This window comes from Lactuca saligna, chromosome 5 (assembly GCF_052625555.1).
Source record: "Lactuca saligna cultivar CGN05327 chromosome 5, ASM5262555v1, whole genome shotgun sequence".
Lineage (NCBI taxonomy): Eukaryota > Viridiplantae > Streptophyta > Magnoliopsida > Asterales > Asteraceae > Lactuca > Lactuca saligna.
Window position 1 is genome coordinate 291,941,807 of NC_136421.1, and position 21,627 is coordinate 291,963,433.

The window sequence follows — 21,627 nt, forward strand, 5'->3', positions numbered from 1 at the left end:
GTAGTGTCATGTATGATTTGGTGAGTAAAGGATACAAACATATAAGTCAAAGTTTATTCGTTCCTTTTGCACTAACGGGAAAAGCGATATCTTTGGGCCCTGTGGTGATTTGGTGTTAACTTATAGTGTTGGGCCTAGCCAGGACTCAATTGATGTGTTCAATTTGAAGTCATATGTCGTCGTCATAAATTAGGAAATCGTGAAACAAAATTTTAGACAATGAGATTGATTCTAATCCATGTCTCATGTACGTATGATATCTAGTGGAACTGAGGAATACTGGATCACTTATCTTAGGACCAATGTTTATTTATCTCAGAGTTCGATAGTTGCTATAGAAGCACCTTTGTTGCTAATTTAGAAGTTATACTGGTAATTCCAATTATAGACTTATCCAAGTGGGAGACTGTTAGATTAGGTGTCTAAGCCAATAATTGAATTAGTATAATCTTGAACTATTAGCAAAGTCCTTTTGGGTTTCTCTCAAACCTAGTAATTGAATATGATGACTTTTAAAGAGAGAGATTGATTTATTGATTTATTATATGATTAATAAATATAAATAACTGAATTTATTAATATTTTATGAAATAATACATTAATTAGAAATATTCATATTTAATTAATAATTAATTAGAAAATAATTAAGTTAATTTTAGGATTAACTGTATTAATTAAAAGTGCAATGGTTAAAGTGTAATTGTTCAATAGTTGAACAAGAAAAAGTCTAGAACCTTCCTTGGAAGGAGGTGGACGAATTCTAGGGTATTCCAGGGCATCTGGAATAATCCTTTTAGACAAATAAGAAGTTGGATTGTAACATCCCGAAAAGAGGTATAGTTCACTGACCTTAATCTTTTATGTATTTGTCAAGACTAGTCCTTATTGAGAAAAGGTGGCAATTGAATATGCGGGATGTACGCATGTGTACGCGCAACGTACTCATGCACTTTGCATGATCGTGGAGGCCACCTAGTATGTTGGGTTTACCATAGGGTACGTTGGGCATACTAGGCTCAGAGTAAAACCCTAATGCTCTTTTCTTTCCCTATTTAAGGAACACGATGACCTTATTTCCAGCCACCTTTTCCAACCTCCAACCTCCCTCAAACTCTAATTTTGTATTCCTAGTTTGTGTGAGTGTTTGTGGCTCATTTGAGTGTTCTTGTGAAGCTTTTAGTGAAGAAGGAGCCTTGAAGGAAGGATAGTTTGTGCTTCTAGCTCCTGGATTTGGGTTCTACTCTTGTTGGTGCATCTTCCAGAGGCGGAGTCTAGACCGACAGTTCGGGCGCGAGATTAATTGCTTTCTAGCGAGAGGTGAGTCTTCTCACTATACTTACTTGAGTGGTTACTTTTGTGTGACTAAAGGGTCTTATTCATGTTATGGACTGGAGGCTCTTACTTGTATTACTGACCGGAGGGCCTTATCTGTTTATGTGTTATTATGCATTCTGTATTTGTGACTTTTGTTATTATGTTATTTTGTGTATTTACTGAGTATTACCGGAGGGTCCATACCGTGACGTGAGACCGTAGGGTCTTCACTGAGACACATAAATCGGAGGGGCCTTATCGAGATTTAGCAATAAGAGGCAATTTATTTTTGTATATGGTATTTTGGGGAACTCACTAAGCTTTATGCTTACAGTGTTGATTAATGTGTTTCGGGTACATCACAGGATCGTGGCAAGGCACCGACATGATTGTACACACCAACTTGATGATTAGAGTTTATGTGGATTCTAGGATATTTGACTTTGTTTCATGATATTTTGTATTTGACAATTACATTTTTGCATGGGTTGATGCTATGAACTATGTTTTGAGAATTTAAAATTGAAAAAAAATATATATTTGAAAATTTGAGCTGTTACATAGATAATTACCAATTTGAATAAAATATTATTTTATTCATTTAGGGTTATCTAGGGTTTCCAATTTTCACTATAAAAGGACCCATAGAGCTACAATTTTCGGCCACCTCTTCCTACCCTAGAGATAGCCGAAAATTGACATCCCATCTCCTCTCTTAAAAGCTTCTTATTGCTAGTGTTGGGTGTGAACCATCAGAGGCAATACATTTGTGTTGCTAGCTTCCAAGTTTCTAAAGAAATGATTCTTGATTGTTTACTACAACAATCAAAAGGTATGTTGTTCCTTCTATAATTTTTGAAATTACCTATGGTTAGTGTGTTCTTGTTGTTCAATAGAATGTTACATCAATAGTGTTATGACTTAGATCTTTAGGTTGCATGTACCCTTACGTGTAAGGATTTATCCGTGTTAATACATGTAAAACCCATCAAAAGTCACCACAAGTTTGTATGAAGGAAGTTTAAGAAAAAATATTTTTTCATATGTTTAACAATATTTTATTGGAATAAAGTTGTTGCATAAGGATGACATTAAGCAACAGGTTAGTTGCTCAGTTGATGCAAATATTACCAAAATAAAATTAAATGAGGAGTTTTTTTAATGAAAAAGAAAATCAACTATGATGAAGTTGTGGTTTATAAGGCTGATGATATGACTCAAATTTGAGTGGTGAGACTACACAAGTGGAACAGAAGGTGGTGTTACCTGATATCACTTTCTTATCACTTGGCAATAAGACAAAAGATGATAGAATGTTTGTTCTTATCACACGGAACACTCTTATATGTACACATAAGACTAAGGTTTTAGTTACACCCGAAGACAACCAACCTTGTTTAAAAATGTTGTTGCACCAAGGTGAACCAGACTAGTCCAATGAATATGGAAGCATCATTGGAGGATTAAGGTACATGACAAACACTAAGCTAGACATTTCATATGTCGTAGGAATGATGGGTCGATACATAGAACATTTCACATTCAAGCATATACATGTGCTAAAGCATATTTCAAAGTATAGTAAAAGAGCAACAATTTATGATCTAGTTTTTGTCAAATGGTATATCATTGGAAAGAAAGAAAGATTAAGTAAATCATTTGGAAAATTCAAGTTTGACAATATGAAGATGATGCTAGGAATGAAGATGATGAGATTTTTGGATTAAGGGGAAAAATGTTAGAATAATCTAGAAATATGGGACAAGTTTAGCTAGGGGTATTTTCAGAACTGCTATTTTTTAAATGTTTTTGAGTTATTTTAGGAGTCTAACTCTTTTAGTATATATAAGGGTTAAGTAGAAGTAATTGTAATTAGTTTTTTACGCTCTTGTTTCTAATCAAGCTTGGTGAACAAGCAATTTTCCCAGAACTGTTTCTTCCCATGTTCTCGTTTCATTCTCTCATGTTCACTATTTTTTGTTTTTTCTCTGTTCCAATATTACCTGTTTGCAATTTTGAACTAAACGTTGGTGAACAAGGTTTAATTCACATGTTACAACTGTTGGATAAGGTGTCTAAGTCCATAACTATTTATGGTATGTACTTGACCCGACCCGGCATGGTCCATTTGGGTTGCATGGCACCATGCATTGGATAAACTAAATAAGAGAAATAACACTTATGGTTTATTAATATATTATAAGTTCTAATATATTAATAATATTATTTAATTAGTTTGATCAAAAATTAATTTAGAATTAATTAAGTGATCAAAAGATAACTAATTAAATATATGGGCTGATTATGTAAATCATCCATAACTTATATAGTGGGCTAAGAGGCTCCATGGATTATCAAGTTGGGTTCCACCCATAAGATACTCCATGGATGCTCCATGGAGTTAATCAATGGGTCATGGAAATGAAGAGTCATGTTACATTAGGTTTTACCAAATGCAACACATTATATAAACCATGTAACATCTCCCAAAATCAGCTACACATGCATACTTGAGGGCTAGAGCCAATTTTTGAGTGTTATACTTTCTCTCCAAGTTTACTCCATAGCATTTGGTGTTGTGTGAAGCATTTGAGACATCACACTTGGGGTGCTAGGCTCACAAGGTTTCAAGGAATCAAAATAAACAGTAAGGTATGTAATTCTATCTTTCATTTTAGTTAAAATGTTCCCCATGTACGCTAGATAGGATCATGAACCTTGGAAATCAATTTTGCATTAATCTTAGACAAACATAGATCCATGGTTTATTAGGGTTGCATGTACACTTAGGAAGTGTTAGAATGCTCAAAACTCATCAACAACACCACCACTGGAACTGGAGTTGATGTCATCAACACACCCAACCCCGCCTACTCTTCTTGGTTTCGACAGGACCGCCTCCTCTTTGGCACCCTCATTGGTAGTTTATCATGTACACTTAGGAAGTGTTAGAATGCTCAAAACTCATCAACAACACCACCACTGGAACTGGAGTTGATGTCATCAACACACCCAACCCCGCCTACTCTTCTTGGTTTCGACAGGACCGCCTCCTCTTTGGCACCCTCATTGGTAGTTTATCACCATCCATCGATCACCTCGTTGGCATTGGATTTTCACTTTGTCTGTGAGAAAGTACAAGCAGGCGCCCTGCTCGTTTCCCACATAACCGGAAATGATCAACTAGTGGATGCTCTCACCAAACTTCTCTTCAAGCACAAGCAACGGCTTCTCATATCCAAGATTGGACTCCTCTCACAACGGTGCATCTTACGGGGGCATGTTAGACCTAATAAAATTTGAATATTTTGAATTATTTTGATTTGCTATATCTTCTCATTTATTCCCCTGTTTTATTACCATTCATTGTTTGGTAATTCATAGGGATCGATAGCTTGTATTTGGGAATGCAATCATCTTTCCTTATGTATATATTCTTTCATTCATCAATGGAAATAATCAATTTGAGATAGATAACATTTCTATTTTGAACCCTTATATCTGAACAATTTTAAGAGCTTAGAACTTACTGACAATAACATAATTGAAACCGACAATAATATGTTTTATCAGTTTTCAGCTTAGGTGACATACAAAGTGGCATATAAAAAGCTATAGCTTTAACAACGTTGATATATCATCTTACTATAACCTTATTATATCTATCATACACATACATGATTAAAAAAATGTGCAACAACCACGTGATAGCAGAAATAATGTAACTTATAGCATAATTAAAAACTGTGATACAAATTAAAGTCATAACATGACAAACAACTAACACAAAACAAAACCAAAACCATAACTTGCCTTGACAAAATTCAATCTCAAAACACAAAATAAATTCATCTTTTTCAAAATATCATGTTTTTCAATAGAAGAAACCAAGCACTTTTCCACCAACATTCTTCCTCCTAGCTTCTTCATGATCCATGATTCCAGCAGATGTTGTCAATACAATGTAACCAAACTACACATTCACAAAAACACCCAAGGGCAAATTTGTAAATTCAAACAACAAAAAACAATTATATATAATAAATATATAATTTGATTAAACTAACCTGTCTTGAAGGGAGAAGTCTAGCAGTCCATGGTTCAATTTCCTTGACACCAACATCAAATCGAGGACTGATAACTCCACATTTGTTCAATCTTCCATTCAATTCCACCACAATCTTACCTGATCTGTGATCATCAACATACTCAAACTCACCAATATAACCTGTGTAAAACAAAACAATGGTTGGGTTATTCAGATTGGGGAGATAAGAATGTTTCAAGATAAATTGAGAGGAAGTGTTAAAGAGACAAACCATGTTTTTGCATAACAATAAGGAACTTGATGATAACTTTTGAAGAAGGCCTAATCATGACCTGTCTTTTCCCTCTCTTCTCAGCATTGTACATGCTTTTAAGAGCATCATTCAGAACACTAACCCTCACCATTGTTCAAAAATTTCAAGATCCTGGAAGAAAAACAAATTGAAGCATCAATAATGATCTAAATTACTTGAAAGTTATTTGATTTTTGAAACATGAGATGGTTTTACAATTGAGTAAACGATACTGAAAGCTCAATTTCGAAAGGAGAAAACATATCAGATGTTCAAGTGATTCATCATAAACTACTTGAAATGATGAATCTTAATTCTGATATATGATGCAAGCACACAGTAAATTACGAAGTAAACACAATTTATAAGCACGATGTGATTTGAAGTCTCTTGGGAAAAACGAAACACTAATTCCTTGCTTTTACAATTGAGTAAACGAAACACTGAACAGAGAAACTCACAAAGACTCATCATTCGTCAACACGTACTCCATAAACAAACAGCTAGCTTACCAGATTATACAGAAACTGAAATCCACTTAAGGTGCGAGATCATGCATTAGATATTTCAAATAAAATGACGAAACCAAAAGCTAACAATAAATGTCAATAGTATGTTCTTCGTTTGATAAGCCTAAAAGTCACATCACGGAGCAAGAAGAGGCATAATCATTCAGGTGTCGAAAATAAGACATCAATGTAATAAAGAACTAGATAAAATCGAAACGGGCGAATAAGAGGTTTATAGATCGAGCAAACGATTAACTTAATCAGAAGTCAAATTGCAAAGAACAAAAGCTTATGCACTGCAGCAGCACTATGTAAATGGCCCAAAACACGTATACGCCCCTGAGAGAAAGAGAAAGGGTTTACCTCGAAGCAGAAATAGCAGCGGCGCGCAAAGGATCGCAAAGAGTGAAATAATAATTAGGGTTTGGGTTCTTAAAAGCGTGAGAGGGGTGGGTCGTATTAAATTGAAGAAAACCCTAAATGTCTTTTTTTTTATTTAAATGTGTTAGTTCTATTTACCGGTTTTAAAAAAGGAAATCTGTATAAAATGTTTCTATATTTTGTATCTATTATCACTAAGATTTTTTTTCTTTTTTTCTATATATAACTTTTAAAAACGGTTAAGGGCATATAATTGGAGGTTTGGATTGTTAAATTGTAAAAACAATATAAGAAAAAAAAAATTGACAATAAATTAAAAAATATTTTTTTTAATGCATAATAATTTTTAACCTCAAGTTTTATCTATTTTAAGATAAAAATAACGTTTTAGATTTCATTTTGAACCTCGAAATAACTTTTAGCAAAAATGATTTATTGACTTGTGATAGTAACAAAATGTGTTTTTCAAAAAGTGTTTGATTGGCTTGTGTGCTGGAAAAATCCATAATTAAATAAGTTATTTTTTAAAAAGTATTTATATTAACTTATACATATTTATAGGGTATTTGACTTCAAAAAGTTAACAAGTCGTTTTTAAATATGATCTTAAACACCTTAAATTATAATCTATTTTTGTTGAAATAATCATTACAACTTATTTAGATTTTTAAAAACATAAACAAAATTGTTTTGCATATTCTCTATCCATCTATGGATGAATTTCATGCATTGTTCTCAATAGAGTACTTCGCATTTGGATGGATATTTTGTATTAAATTTTGATTTAGTTTCATCATTAAAAGTGACATACATTTTATAGCAATATATTTTTACATTTCAATCAACATATTTTTATTAAATATAAGTATACTTAAAATTTTATATTTATTTATTAAATCAAACAATCTGTAATGGTTATTTCAGCAAGAATAGATTATAAAATAGATAAGAGTAAATGTTAAAAATTATTATGCATTGAAAAAAATATATATCTATATTTTAGTCTATTGATAAAAAAACCATCATTTTTTTGGTACAATTTAACCATCGAAATTTGCTATTGTATGTAGTTACCTGAAAATTGAGCTCAATTACAAATAATAGTTGGTTCTAATTAGGGATGAACAATTTATTCCAAATCTCGATCCCGTACCGGTACTGCACCGTACCGAATTTAAAAATACGGGACGGTACTTGGTACTCTAAATACATGAAATTCAGAAATCGGTACCGCCTATATCAGTACTAGTACCGAGTACCGGTACCATTCCCGGTCCCGGTATCGGTGATGTTAATTCGGTTCAGTACTCGGGATTATCTTTCGATCAAATTAGGTATTCGAGAAATCAGGAACGGGACGGGTCGGTACCGGTTCCGTCCCATGCTGTAACGCCTGTGTTTCTGAGCTTGTTATTAATGTTGATATAATAGTCTAGGTTAACCTTTGTAACCCGTTTTGAAATAATAAAAATGTATTATTTGAGTATTATGTGTTTTGTGCTTAAATATGTAACTTAATTGAATTAAGAATAAAAATAAGCGTCAAGATAAAATGTTATATAAGCTCGATATCTATGGATAATGTTGTAGTATTTGAAATGAGGTTTCTGAATATATAAAGAATGCCGAAATCCGAGTTATAACGAAGAAGTTATGACTTGTCGAAGTTTCGCGACAGAACCGACAATGCTGAACGACGTAAAAAGTGAAATTTACATTAGAGCGATATTTAGCCTTAGTAATCTAAACGAAAGTCGTAGAGTTCGTTAAACCGAGAGTGTGCATAAAAACAACGCCCAAATCGGACTTCGTATGAGGAAGTTATGATTTTTCGGAGTTTCGACTTAGCAGTATGCAGCCCGAATACTCGATTTGAGATCGAGCGGTTTTTAGCCCAAACAATCTAAACGAGAATCGAAGATCTCGTTAATTGTAGTGAAACGATGAAAAGATAGGCGAAAACGGCCGTCAGATGAAGAAGTTATGATTTTATAATGGAGTTTTCCTGTCCCGGCCTACTAAAAATAAATAATTTCAAAATTATCCGACGGATTCAAAATGAAAGTTGTAGATCGTAGTCTCACCTACGCGAGGATATAAAGAACGTCGAAAATGGAGTTCGTATGAAGGAGATATGAATTTTTGAAGTTTATTAAATAAATAAAATATTAAATTTAAATATAAATTTCGGATATTATCCAAAGGGGGGGAGTCAACGATCCTATCCAGGTTACGCCCAGCGTACCTAGATTTACGCCCAGCATAAATAGAGGATCCAAACCCTATAAAAGGGAGTCGAGTGCATCCGATTTATTTGCTCATTTTCTCTTCTCTCTCTCCCGTTTTGCATCGATTTACGTGCAAGAAATATCTCGAAGTCCCGGTATCATTCCCGAGCCCCGAAGCAAGTCCCAAAACCCTGAAGATCCCGAGAAGTGTGATTCTCGAGCCGAAGTTCTTCCCGCGAGGAGTCCGGTTTTGTGAAGATCTTCCAGATCTACCGAAGAATACTACTTCTACAAGTCGTAGTGCTATCCCATCATCTTCTGATCAAGTGAGTGTGTAGTCATTTTCATTCCAACGCAATATTACGAAGTATTTTATATAAAATACGTGTTATGTGTATATATTTTGTTGATATACGTGTGGGAGTATATTCACTTTCTTCTATCTCATAGATCCGATTTATTCTCTATGAAATATGTGTTATGTGTGTATGCCTCATCTATTATGTGGAATATGTATTGATTGAACATGCTATACAGGTTTTAAACTATGTATAAAAATATATATTTTTATCTACTAAGATGTTGGGTAGAACATGTGTAGATAGTTGATATGTGATAAACAGATGAGAGGCATCGTTGTTGTTGTTGTTGTTGTTGAGCTAGTCATCTAGCGGAGTATGGATGACGGCCACAGACTTTTTCTAGATAGTCTTGTGGAACGCTAGCAGGTTCATAACCTGTAGGTGTTGTGAACGATGTGTTCACCGGTGTACTCTATCCCCCTCATGGTTGCCTTTAGGATATCTATTATTGAGGAAACCCCTTAGCAGTAATGTCCGTCCCGATGAAAATCCTAGATTAGGTCCCTTGAGATAGATGTTGTTTTAGGGACGTAAAGTGAGGATAACGGGAATGGGTAATCGGGTTGTTGTTGGTTGGTGAAATTAAATATAATTTATTTATTGTGGGTTGAAAACCCTATATGCTCACCAGGCTCCCAAGTCTGACCCACTCAGTTTTATTTGTATTACAGGAAGTGGCGTAAGAGCATAAGATGGATGAATCATCGAGTTGTTTTGTTTACAAGTCTGTATATGTATATATTTGTTGAATGACTTGTAATGTTATCGTTTATGCTTTATGGTCTGTATCGGAACATGACATCCCGAGTTTTGATTATATAATGAAAATGCATCTCTTGATGAAATGCTTTGATAAATATTATCTTATCATATTTTGTTTTTTGGAACAAATTCCGCAACTCTTTTAAATCAAAAGGATTTACTCTGAAATTATTTCAAAAAACATAAATGAAATCGGTCTTTTCTAGCTGTAATTTTTGGGATGTCACACATGCTCATCCCTAGTTCTAATGGTTAGATTGAGACATATAATATATATATATATATATATATATATATATATATATATATATATATATATATATATAAGTCAAAATATTTGAGAATTTTGAATTTATAAGAAAATAAGAAAAATAATGAATTATTATAATAGAAATGTTTTTTATCTTTTAAATTTAAACAAATAATTTAAATAAATAAAAGAAAATTAATGAACTTTAATTTTGGGAATTTTAAAATTAAATTGTAAGTTCATTACAGAAATTTATATTCATTTATTACTACATTTATTGCAAATATTACATGTGGAATTTAATAAAATAAAATAAAAACTCATAAAATGACATGTGGAAAAAAATTAAATCAAAGTAACCACAAAATGACATTTAACAAATTGAATCAGAGTGTGACAAGTGGCAAAAAACATTCATTTATTAGAGCAGATATAATATCCTCTACTCTAATAAATAAGAGCATTTTTGTCGTGTGTCATTCTCTTAGCCTACTCCCCTCGATTTTCCCGCTCCTATCATCTAACTGATTTCCCGAAATTGCCCCGCCTTCCTCTTTTATCTTTCCTTCTTGAACTCCTCTGATTTCGCATCAATTAGAAACCAAATCAATTCTCGTGAGCATGAAATTAAAAGATAATCTCCGCTTATCGCCACCGCTCCTACTCCACTATTGTTATTCTTCTCTGTAACGCCCCGATTCTTAGGTATTGAATTAATATAAGAATTTTCTTATTTTCAAGGTCTACTCGACGAGTTGGTTGCCCAACTCGTCGAGTAGCAGCGGGTTGGTCCGCGTGTTTTAGTGACCTACTCGTTGAGTCCAATGAGGGACTTGACGAGTAGGAGCTGGCGGATGAAACCCTAAATTCCAGGGATTTACACCCTATTTAAGGACCACTTATTCTCCCTAGCCTCTCTTATTGCATCCCTCGAATTCAGAAACCCTAATTTGTGCCTTCCCTCTAATTTTGTGTGTTTCTCATCTTGAAAGAAGATTCTTGGAGTAAAGGGCTTGGAGTTCAAGAGGTATGAAGCAAGGGACTGTTGTAGATCTGGAATCTTCTCTGTCTTGGCATCGTTTTGAAGGTACCAAGTTGTTACCTTGACTCCCCTTTAGTTAGATCTCTTCATTTATGGGTTTAGATCCGTTTTGGGGTTTTGGAGTGGATATCCGATTTGGGTCATGATTTGAGGTTGCAATCTTAGATCTGGACTCCTTTAACCCCTCTTTGTCATAAATTTTCTGTATTTGTTGATCTATGTCCTTTCCTTCACCTTAAGCCACTCCTTTAGCTTGTTTTGGGCCCTTATCATCTTGCATACACGTAAAGTTTACAACTTTACGTGATAAACATGCCCTAGGAGCTCAGATCTGCAATATGGATTCTTTGAATGGCCTGAAAAGCATTTGTATGGATGAAGGATTGAAGGGACTCGGCGAGTCATATGATGATGGTCATGAACTCGACGAGTTGATGAACAACTCGGCGAGTCCGATGAAGATTGCCTTGGGCTCGGCGAGTCATTCTATGACTCGGCGAGTTGGCTAGCGTTTTCCCAACCTTTGGACACGCACGAACTCGGAAAGTTGTAGGGAAACTCAACGAGTCAACTAAGGATTTCACGACTTCTCGAGTTCAGGAAGGACTCGACGAGTCGGTGAACTGCACTCGACGAGTCGGTGAACTGCACTCGACGAGTCAAGTCAGCATGGGCTGTTGACCTGACCAATGGTTAACCAGTTGACCTCTGGGGGTATTTTGGTGATTTGGGAAATTTATAGAAAAGGGTTTTATGGTGATTATAGGTGATGGAGTTCGTGGCAGTGATTCGAGAGTTGAGCTTTCTATTTCCAGTCGACAGTCAATGTGAGTTATCCTCACCATACTCAAGGGTCTAAGCCACCAAGTCTGGCCCTTTAAATTGTTATCTAGTTCTGTTATGTTTATTATGATCTGATACATCGGTATCCTAGAGGGTAGGATAATATTACTTGGAATATGTTGATCTGTTAGATCGGTATCCTGATAGATAGGATGGTATTATGTGATATGTGATATGATCTGGTAGATCAGTTGTTGTCTATAGAATGTTATTTGATTATCTATTATATATATGTGCACATATTTATTTGGCGGTTAAGGCTTATATGCTTTGTGCGGAGGCCAATAGAGCTGGGCATTCCAACCTGTTGGGTGTGGGTCATGAATATTTCATCCCAATGATGATTGGACTCATAGTATGTGGGCATTCCAACCTGTTGGTTGTGGACCTGGGGTATTCCATCCTGAGGATGATTGGACCCATAGAATGTTAGCATTCCAACCTGTTGGTTGTGGGCTTGGGGTATTCCAACCCAATGGTTGACTAGACCCATAGTATGTTGTTTGTGATTCTATGTGTATAGCTGTGAGTTTGGGTTTTTTGGGGGAACTTACTAAGCTTTCAGACTTACAATTTCAGTTTATGGTTTCAAGTACATCGGGGGATCACGACAAGGCTAAGGCGTGATCGTACAACTCTTTATCTTTTATTATGATTGTTGGGAAAACTCTGATATAAACTATTTTGGAAACAAAGTTGTAATGATTATTGATTTAAAGTGTTTTTGAAAAGTTTAAATTTGGCTTAAATTTTTGGGTGTTACATTCTCTTTACGAGTATCGCTAATCTCATTTGTAACTTACAGTCATATACTTCCTTTTTGCAGAAAATCCTAAAATCATCTACACATCTTTAACCCCATTTCTCCCAAATCTCTTCGGACTCCCTCCTTACTCTTTTCAATTTCTTGCAGGCCTCCGTAAGTACCATATGTCGTCGCTAATGCCACCCTTCTCTTGATGTTGTCTTTACCTGCACCGATACCCCTCCGCAGCCCTGCTTCTACCTTAAGTCAAAATGAGAAGCCCTAAGTCTATCTTGCCGCCGCCATCAACACCACCATCACACACCGTTTACTGGAAACCCTAACCCTAAAATGGATCCACCATCCCCACCAAGCACCACTTAATATTCTGATCCTGAAGAACATGACATGTGGAGCTTTTCATTATGATCCAAGAACTAATGTTAGCGACTACTAAGGTAATTTTTTGATAGCCTAAACGTTTAATTTTTTTCCAGAAGGTAGCAACGAGTTTGTTTGTAAGGGTTCAATTTTATAGATTTCTTCCTCCCATACTTCTCATTGACGATATTTTGTCCATTCTTTGTCTGAGCTTTAACATAGAAATGAGAAGAATGATTTTGTTTCTTTAGAAAATTTTCTCCCCCAACAGTTTCAGGCATATGGTTCTTCATCTCGATTTTATCTTCCTTTCTTTTTAATATCATAAATCTTAGAGTAATTTTATATATAGAGATCGAGTTTTCTATGATTTTTACTTCTATATGTTTGTTTTTAGTCTAAAGTACGAGAGTTTAATCCCTCTTTCAATTATTGGGAAATTGAAGGTTTATATTATATCCATAGAATAGAAACATGTAACAAGTTATAAAGTTGGTGTCAATGGTTTTGAACTCAATGAGAAGCATGATGTCTCTAGGTTTGTTTTCCCTAATTTTACTGATACATGATATTAATCCCAATAGATTTAAAACATATTAATGAATTTTGGATTTTCAACAATGATGTTTATGAGTTTTGATGAGGTTTATCTTAATTTAACCAAGTGATGTTTTGTGATATTTTTAATTTTGAGTTTTAAAACCAATATCAGAATGAGAAAATCAATCCAAAACTTGAATTACTCTCTTTTAAAGTTGGTATTTAATTATTCATTTTCTTTTAAATGCAAGTGGCTAAATCTCAAAAACTTGATGTAAGGAGGAACAAAGAGTTTGCAGACCTCAACAATCTTCTTTGATTACGTTATCAACTATTATTCGAGAAATGTTATCATAACATCTCTCAGTTGAAACCTTTTCACATGTGGAGAAGGTGATGGAAAGGTAGATGCCCCTGAATTTGTGAGTGGTGAACCTAGCCTACTACAAACTTTTCTTTATTTCTGTTCATATTTACATATATGGTAACCTTAATATATATATATATATCATTTTATATACTTTCCTAACGCTTATCCCACATTCTTCCTTCAAAATGCAATATGGTAAAACCCTAAAATAGATCTCAACAATAGTCTTTATATTAGAAAACTTTATTTTGGCTTCACACATTAATTGTGTCATTATGTCGAGATTAAGTAAAATAGAAACACCATCTACATATGGCTCATATTCAATCATATGCTCTATAATATTTTCGTTTGCATGGTCAATAACAATGCAGATCACCATTTGATAAGAGAGGAATGATGGATTTTATGCTATGTTATATGAGAAGATATCGAGTCAATTTTTAGCAATAGAAATGACTTCAAAACATATCAATTATTGCCATATGTGGACCTTTGAATGATGTGATGCTCATTCAGATGTCCCATTACACAGACTTATATATGATGCACTTTATATTAATTGTATCTTATTGCTATAACAACTTGTATTTAATTCTATGAAAATGCTGCTAAGGAATCATGGTTTGGACATGACTATGGAATAGCTTGAGACCCATGTTATATCAGCTTGGAAAATAGGGAAAATTACAGCTTACATATATAATCAATACGTTTTAATAGTGTAAGAGAGAGAGAGAGAGAGAGAGAAAAAAAAAACTACAAAAAATGGACCCTGTTGTATGCATTTATTATGAGGTTTAGTTAAAACCTCAACTTTTTTTGGTTTCGTGGTCCTTTTGAGCTAGCTTGTACATGGCTTTCTTCCCTTAAAAAAACTGAAAAGACTAAAATGCCCTTCTGATATATTTTTTTTTATGTTTTTCATATATAGTTTAATGTTTTATTAATAATAAACATGGTCTCTTTCTCTCTCTCTCTCTCTCTCTTTCTCTCTCTCTCTCTCTCTCTCACACACACACACACACACTCAATCACTCTCACACATCCTACGGGATAGATGAGAAGAACATCAACCCCAAACACCCCATTCGCTTTGTCCTTATCTATTTTTGTTTCATCTGCAACTTAAACAATACGCATAATCCACCTAATACACACCTCAATTTGATCTCGCTTATCCCTTCGTCATTTTCTCTATCTTGTGTTAGGTTAAAAAGCTTAAATCAACTTCAATTAAAAAAGCATAAAGTGATATTGATCATGACTGGATCAAGACCTAGAAATATCCCCAAATTAGGAATGATGAAACATAATGATGAACCTTGAATTTGGGTATCTAACATCGATTTGAATGCATTGGAGCTGGTATGGTGGGTTTCCGAACAGTTGAAATGGTATCATGTAACATTCATAAAATTCTCAAAAAATTTCAACTTTTAAAAATTTACATAAAACCATTATTTTTTACAAATTGTTTTCAAAATATCTTCAACATCAGAGAAACCCGAAAATCGTGAAATAAAAACATGAGGAGGTGCACAATCATGCCTTTGCCTTCCTGCGATCCTCTAAAGTACCTAAAACATAATCCAAAATTGTAAGCCCAAAGCTTAGTGAGTTCCCCCAAAATACCAACACAACACAAAACTAGAATAATACCATAAACAACATACATGCACAACCTTCAGTCTGACTGGAACGCCTCATCGGCCTAGAGTCTGTCTGGGATGCTTACAGAACCTACAACATGACTGGTACACCACCTCAGGCCTTCAGCCTATCTGGAACGTTCTCCGGGCCTTTAGGGTACGCCCCAATAGCCTTCAGTCTATCTAGGACACCTTGGGTCTGTTGGCCTTCGGCACAAAGCAAGACCACCTCAACCCAACCACACATAACATGTCGATATATACATTGTATATAAGCATATAACCAGACAACAGACAAATAGGCAGATCTTACAGATCACTAAGCATAACATCATCCTATCTACCAGGATACAGACCGAACAAATCACAATAATACTCAATCATGTAATAATCAGGATAACAATCCAAAAGGGTCGGTCTTGGTGCCTGCAACCCAACAAGTATAGTGACGACCACTCACCTCTCAAGTAGTGCAGATTGATAAGGTCTAACTCTGAATCTCAGCTCCTGACTCAAATGCCTACAACCACCATGTGACCAATTCCATCAAACCCAACTATACCCAAAATACCCTTAGAAGTCAAACTTGGTCAACCATGGTCAAAGTCAAAGTCAACAGTCAAGGTCAACAGTCCATGTTGACCCAACACGTCGAGTTTACTAATAAACATGTCGCGTTTCTATAGCAATCAGATGGTCGGGGAAACCCCACCCAACACGCCGAGTTTACTAATAAACTCGCCGTGTTTGCTCGAGCTAAATACATTCAACTGTTCCTATGATTCCAGGGCTTCCAAAACTCAGATCTAAACTCAAATGTTATAAAAAAGGATAAAGTTTCCAACTTTATCCTTTAGGGCTACCCCAAGTGCTCAAAAACTCATCCAAAAGGCTTGAAACTTCAAGGGATTAACCAATAAGCATAAAAACTTTGAGAACAAAATCAACTCAAAGGTTGGTGCTTTATACACATGCATGTCCAATGCATGTCTTGAACCCAAAACGGGTTAAAAAGGGGAAATATGACCTAAACTCCATGCATGGCATCAAAAATTGGGTAAGGACCAGATCCAAACCACTACAAGGTCACCTTGACCTGGAGATTCATAAGTTGCAAACTTTATGAGGTCCGTCCATTGCAACATCCAAGAATAAGGAGAAAAGGGGATAAAACTCAAGATCTAGCTACATAGAGGAATAAAAATCAGATATTGGACACTTACAAAGGTCCAAAAGGGTGTCAAACTGAAGATGAGATCTTTGCTTGCTATATCCTTGCTTCCTTCTTCCAACTTTCTTCTTATTTTGCTCCAAAACACCACACTAGCTCACAAATGAGAGGGAAGGATGGTTAAGGTTCACAAGGGACGATATTGGGGTTTGGAGGCTAATAAAAGATCAGACCTATGGACTTAAGGAGATTAAATAGGGTGCAAAACCCTAAAATATAGGGTTTGTCAACCAGCTACCAACACGTCGAGTTTCCCCTACCAACACGTCGTGTTAATCCATAAAAATACGCGACCCAAAAGTCCTTCAACATGTCGTGTTGTGGCTACCAACACACCGTGTTCCAATGGAAAACATGCTTAAAGAAATAAATCTCATACCTAGGGATCGAGATGATACATATTAGATAATGTCCCAGGAAGTGGGTATCTTAGTTGCAGCAAGGTGCTAGATCGACCCCGCCCTTTTTCCTCTCACATGCAGATCGACTTTGAACAACATGTTTGTGTGTGGTTTTGTTCGACCGGGAAGCAGCGACACACACACATATTCAATATGTGTTGATCGCAAACAGAGGAGATGAGTATGATTTGGTGACGATGATACGAATATGTCTATTGCCTTTTGATTTCCTGGTTATTACTCATCATAAAATTAACCCAATAAGGGATAAAGGAGAAAAGAGGGGGATTTTTCATTTTCTGGTTGTCTCTGTAACTACAAGGAACATGTATACAAGGAAAATGTATATCAGGTTTTACCCTCCATGTTGTTGTTGGAATAGTGTCTAAGGCTGCAACTATATTAGGCAAGTATTTGATCCGGTTGTGCATGGTCCTTTTGGGTTGCCTTCACCATAGCAACTTGATGGATGATTTGAGAGAGTAAATATTATAAGGAATAATATATGGTTATTTGATTAATATAAGTCATAGATTAATTGGAATTAATTTGGTGACTTAAAGAGATTAATTAAATAAGAGGGTATAAACTGTCAATTGTTTGATAGTTACACTTTAGACTATAAATCCTTATCCATGATAGGATGGACGATTTCTAGGGCTTGGATAAGCCAAAATCGTCCATAGGGTTATCAAGGAAAGGATATGGATCAACTTAAAGTCTAAGTTATCCAATTAGGGTTAAAGCTGTAATCCTTAAGGAGCCTACAAGTATAAATAGACCCTAGGGGTGAGGGAATTCGAGACACCATCTAAAGTAGAGATACTCTGACCGAATTCCTCCCCTCTCCTCTCTCCTAAATCATCTTGCTTGCTTTTGGTGTTTGTAAGCCATTAGAGGAATGACATTTGTGACTCTAGAAGCTCCAAGACAACAAGATCAACAAGGAATCCAAAGGTATGATTCTAGATCTATTTCAATGTTTTTATTTAACCTAATTAGTCATTAGAAGTCTTGGATTCAAAGCATGTTTAATTAGAAAGCCTAGATCCGAGCAATAGGGTTTTGCATGCGCACATAGGAAAGTTCTTATGGCTAAAACCCATCAGTTGTTTATGTTTTATATTGAAACAATAATGAATGATTGAATTTTGTTTGTGTTTGGATTAACGAAGTGAGCCAACGTAGATTACTAAAAAAAGAAAGTGTTGAAAAAGACACTCATACACAGTGAAGAAGATGGAAAGGGTGTGTAAATCTATTTGAAATCAATATCACATTTTGAAGATGACAGAAATAGTGTGTAAAACTAGTTGAAAGAAAGATATTTTTCGATTTTGTATCATTTTACAATAAGTTCATTGTAGAGCTCTTCACTTGAAAAATGGTGGAAATAGGTGTGAAGATGAACATGGTGGTGTGAAAATGACGATGATCAAAAGTGTTTATGTGAGAGAGAGTGTGGGGGGGGGGTCCATGTTTAATATTAATAAAACATTAAATTATATAGAAAAAAATTAAAATAATTATTATAAGGGCATTTTAATTTTTTTAGTTTTCCGAGGGACCAAAACCACGTACAAACAAACTCAAAATGACCGCAAAGCCAAAAAGTTGACGTTTTGACTAAACCTAAGAAAAAATACATACCACAAGGTCTGTTTTTGCAGTTATATATATATATATATATATATATATATATATATATATATATATATATATATATATATATATACTCACACACACACGGTAGGTTATAATGTGGATTGTAAGTATTTTGTGGATGTAAGGCTCATTTGTGGTCCAAGCATTTTTGCTAATTTAAAAAAGTGGTGATAATTTATAATTATTAAAAAAATAAATTAAAAACATTTAGTTAATTAGGAACGGAAACCATTCCATCATAATAGGAAAGGTAGGTAGTGTTTTTTCTTAGTAATTCCCAAATTAACGCAAACATTCAAATCGGTCAACATCTCTATCAAAGCTTAAATTTAGTTACAATTGGGTAGAATAAACACATAAAAAGCAAGATTCTGAGAATGTATTGCATATAAGAAACAATTTTTTGGTACATTTGATTATTGATAAGGATCATTAGGGTTTATCGGTGATATAGATTCTTAAAGAATGTGAAGTACCAAGTCGAGTGCTTTCAAGTTTAAGTTCACGAACACGGCAAAGACAGTGTTGAACCTTGATGATGATGATGATTATGTTTCTCAAACTCAAGGTATGCTGGTTCTATTCAACAAGAATGATTATGCTGGAGCATATGTTGAAGAAAAATAGAATTATTTTATAGGTTTTTTGTTGACAAAGTTTTTGGTACTTTTTTTTTTTTTTTTTTTTTTTGGGGGGGGGGGGGGGTTAAACAAATGTGAAAGATTCATTCTTCGAGAATCAGTACAGTTCCAATGGATTGTATTTTAATATTTTAGAATTTAGAATTTCTGATAATTATGTTCTTTAAGTATAAGAAGGCTAAGAATTTTAAGTTTAGCGATGGTTTTTTTTTTGCATTAAATGTGATAAAGTAAATTTTTTAAGGGGAAAGTGGAATTATTTGAAAGTATTCTTGCAGAATGGATTAACATTTGTGTATAAGTGTTCTGTGAGAATGCAGTTGCATAGTTGAAGCTTAAGCAATTCACAAAATTGATGATGATGCCTTTTTTTTAGATGATTTAATTCTTGTAGAAAAGTGTGTGTGTGTGTGTGTTAGGAATGAGGATTTTACACTTGTATAATGATTTGCTATGGTTAGTGGTGGTTTTCTTGTGTAAAAAAGTTGTTATAAAGCTGGTTTTTTTGGGAATATGCATCAGTTCAAAGTATTCATTTTAAATGGATTAACATGTGTTCATAATTATTTAGTCGGAGTTAATGTTTATAGTTGTAGTTTAAACCATAAATAGACTTTTGTTTATATTTTTGTGCAATAAAGCATTCACTTAAAGTATTCTTACAGAATGGATAAACTTCTACACATAATTATTCTATAAGAATGCTAGTTGGTAGTTAAATTTTAATCAATAATCGCAATGATACTTTTTTTTTCTTTTACATGTTTTAATTCTTAAAGACTCGAATGTTTTTTTAGAATATGTATTTTATTCTTATAGGTTTATTTGGTAAAATGTATAAAGTTATGTGTTTTTGTAAACATTTCTTATTCTTATAGAATGATCTTTTAAATGTTTTTTGATTATTAAGATTATATCCGATTTAAAATTTTTGTTAACGAGGTGTTAATCCTTTTGCTGCCAAATGAGTCGTGTGTTTATATGTATTCTGTTAGAATAATGTTATTATCAAATATATTTGTTGTTTGTGATCTACGATGTTGATTCAAGTTTTTGTTTTATGTGAGTCAACAGTTGTTGCAGAAGGTCTACCAGACATTATATTACATTAATTATAACATCAAGTTCAATAGAAAGAAATTCAGGAGGAACAAGTACAAAAGCATGTTATTATAGCTAGTACAAGCCTAAATAAGTAAAAAAAGGCAATATCCCACATGCTTTGGTAAGTTAATTATATTCTCCGTATGTTCTTACACACAGTTAATATCCAAACCCCTTTATCAAAGTTTCAATTGTCAATGATCTTCAAGAATCAAAGATGCGAACGAGGGATCAAATTACATAAATGTAGTGTAATATCCACCATTCTTACAAGATCAGTCTTAAATATAGAGTAGTTCAAAAAAACATGGGATAAAGGATTCATAAGAATAAGAAGTTGACAATCAAGTTCAAATTTAAAGGAGAATTTCAATTTCAAGTTCCAGAACACAACTTATACAACACTAAACCTAGAAGATGGAAACTTCGTTGACATCCTCAATGTTAGATTTGTAGTTTTGATTTTTTTTATGTGTATAAATTGGTTTTTTTGTGTATGTAAAAGAATCACTTTAGTGATTACTTTTAATATATTTTAAGATAATAAAATTTTATATGTAAGAGTTGTTTTCAAAATTTCAAAAACCCTATGATGAGTTAGATGATTTGTTTGAACTGTGATTTTTTTAAACTTTTCTTGAAAAATGTTGATTTAGGTTTATAAAATTAGTATTCTGCATGAATGTTAAAATGGTAAATAATTTTTTTACTTTCTTTTAGCTTAAGATTAAAGATAGAAAAATACATAAAAAGATATTTACATTTTGAAATTCCCTTTTTATCATTCTTTAAGAATGTCTTCAAGAATCAAAATAAATGTTATAGAAAAAGTGGTTTTTTACGAACGAGAATGATAGTATGGTGAT

The 21,627-nt window shown here is 34.0% G+C and overlaps 1 protein-coding gene across 1 annotated transcript; it reads right to left on the reverse strand.

Moving 5' to 3' along the window:
- Positions 1 to 5,022: 5,022 nt before the first annotated feature.
- LOC145048176 (small ribosomal subunit protein uS8-like) lies at positions 5,023 to 6,640 on the reverse strand. The gene is made up of 4 exons (XM_078996608.1): positions 6,527 to 6,640; positions 5,634 to 5,786; positions 5,382 to 5,542; positions 5,023 to 5,287 (listed from the first exon to the last, which is right to left on the reverse strand). The coding sequence occupies exons 2-4, from the start codon at positions 5,764 to 5,766 to the stop codon at positions 5,189 to 5,191; spliced, it is 393 nt and encodes a 130-aa protein (XP_078852734.1). The 5' UTR covers positions 5,767 to 5,786; positions 6,527 to 6,640; the 3' UTR covers positions 5,023 to 5,188.
- Between the last annotated feature and the right edge of the window lie 14,987 nt (positions 6,641 to 21,627).

Excerpts from the sequence above, each read along its gene's own strand:
- LOC145048176 (XM_078996608.1), bottom strand. The coding sequence starts at position 5,766 with ATGGTGAGGGTTAGTGTTCTGAATGATGCTCTTAAAAGCATGTACAAT. Across the intron at positions 5,543-5,633 it reads TATTGTTATGCAAAAACATG|GTTATATTGGTGAGTTTGAG; the intron begins GTTTGTCTCTTT and ends TGTTTTACACAG. Across the intron at positions 5,288-5,381 it reads GACTTCTCCCTTCAAGACAG|TTTGGTTACATTGTATTGAC; the intron begins GTTAGTTTAATC and ends GTGAATGTGTAG.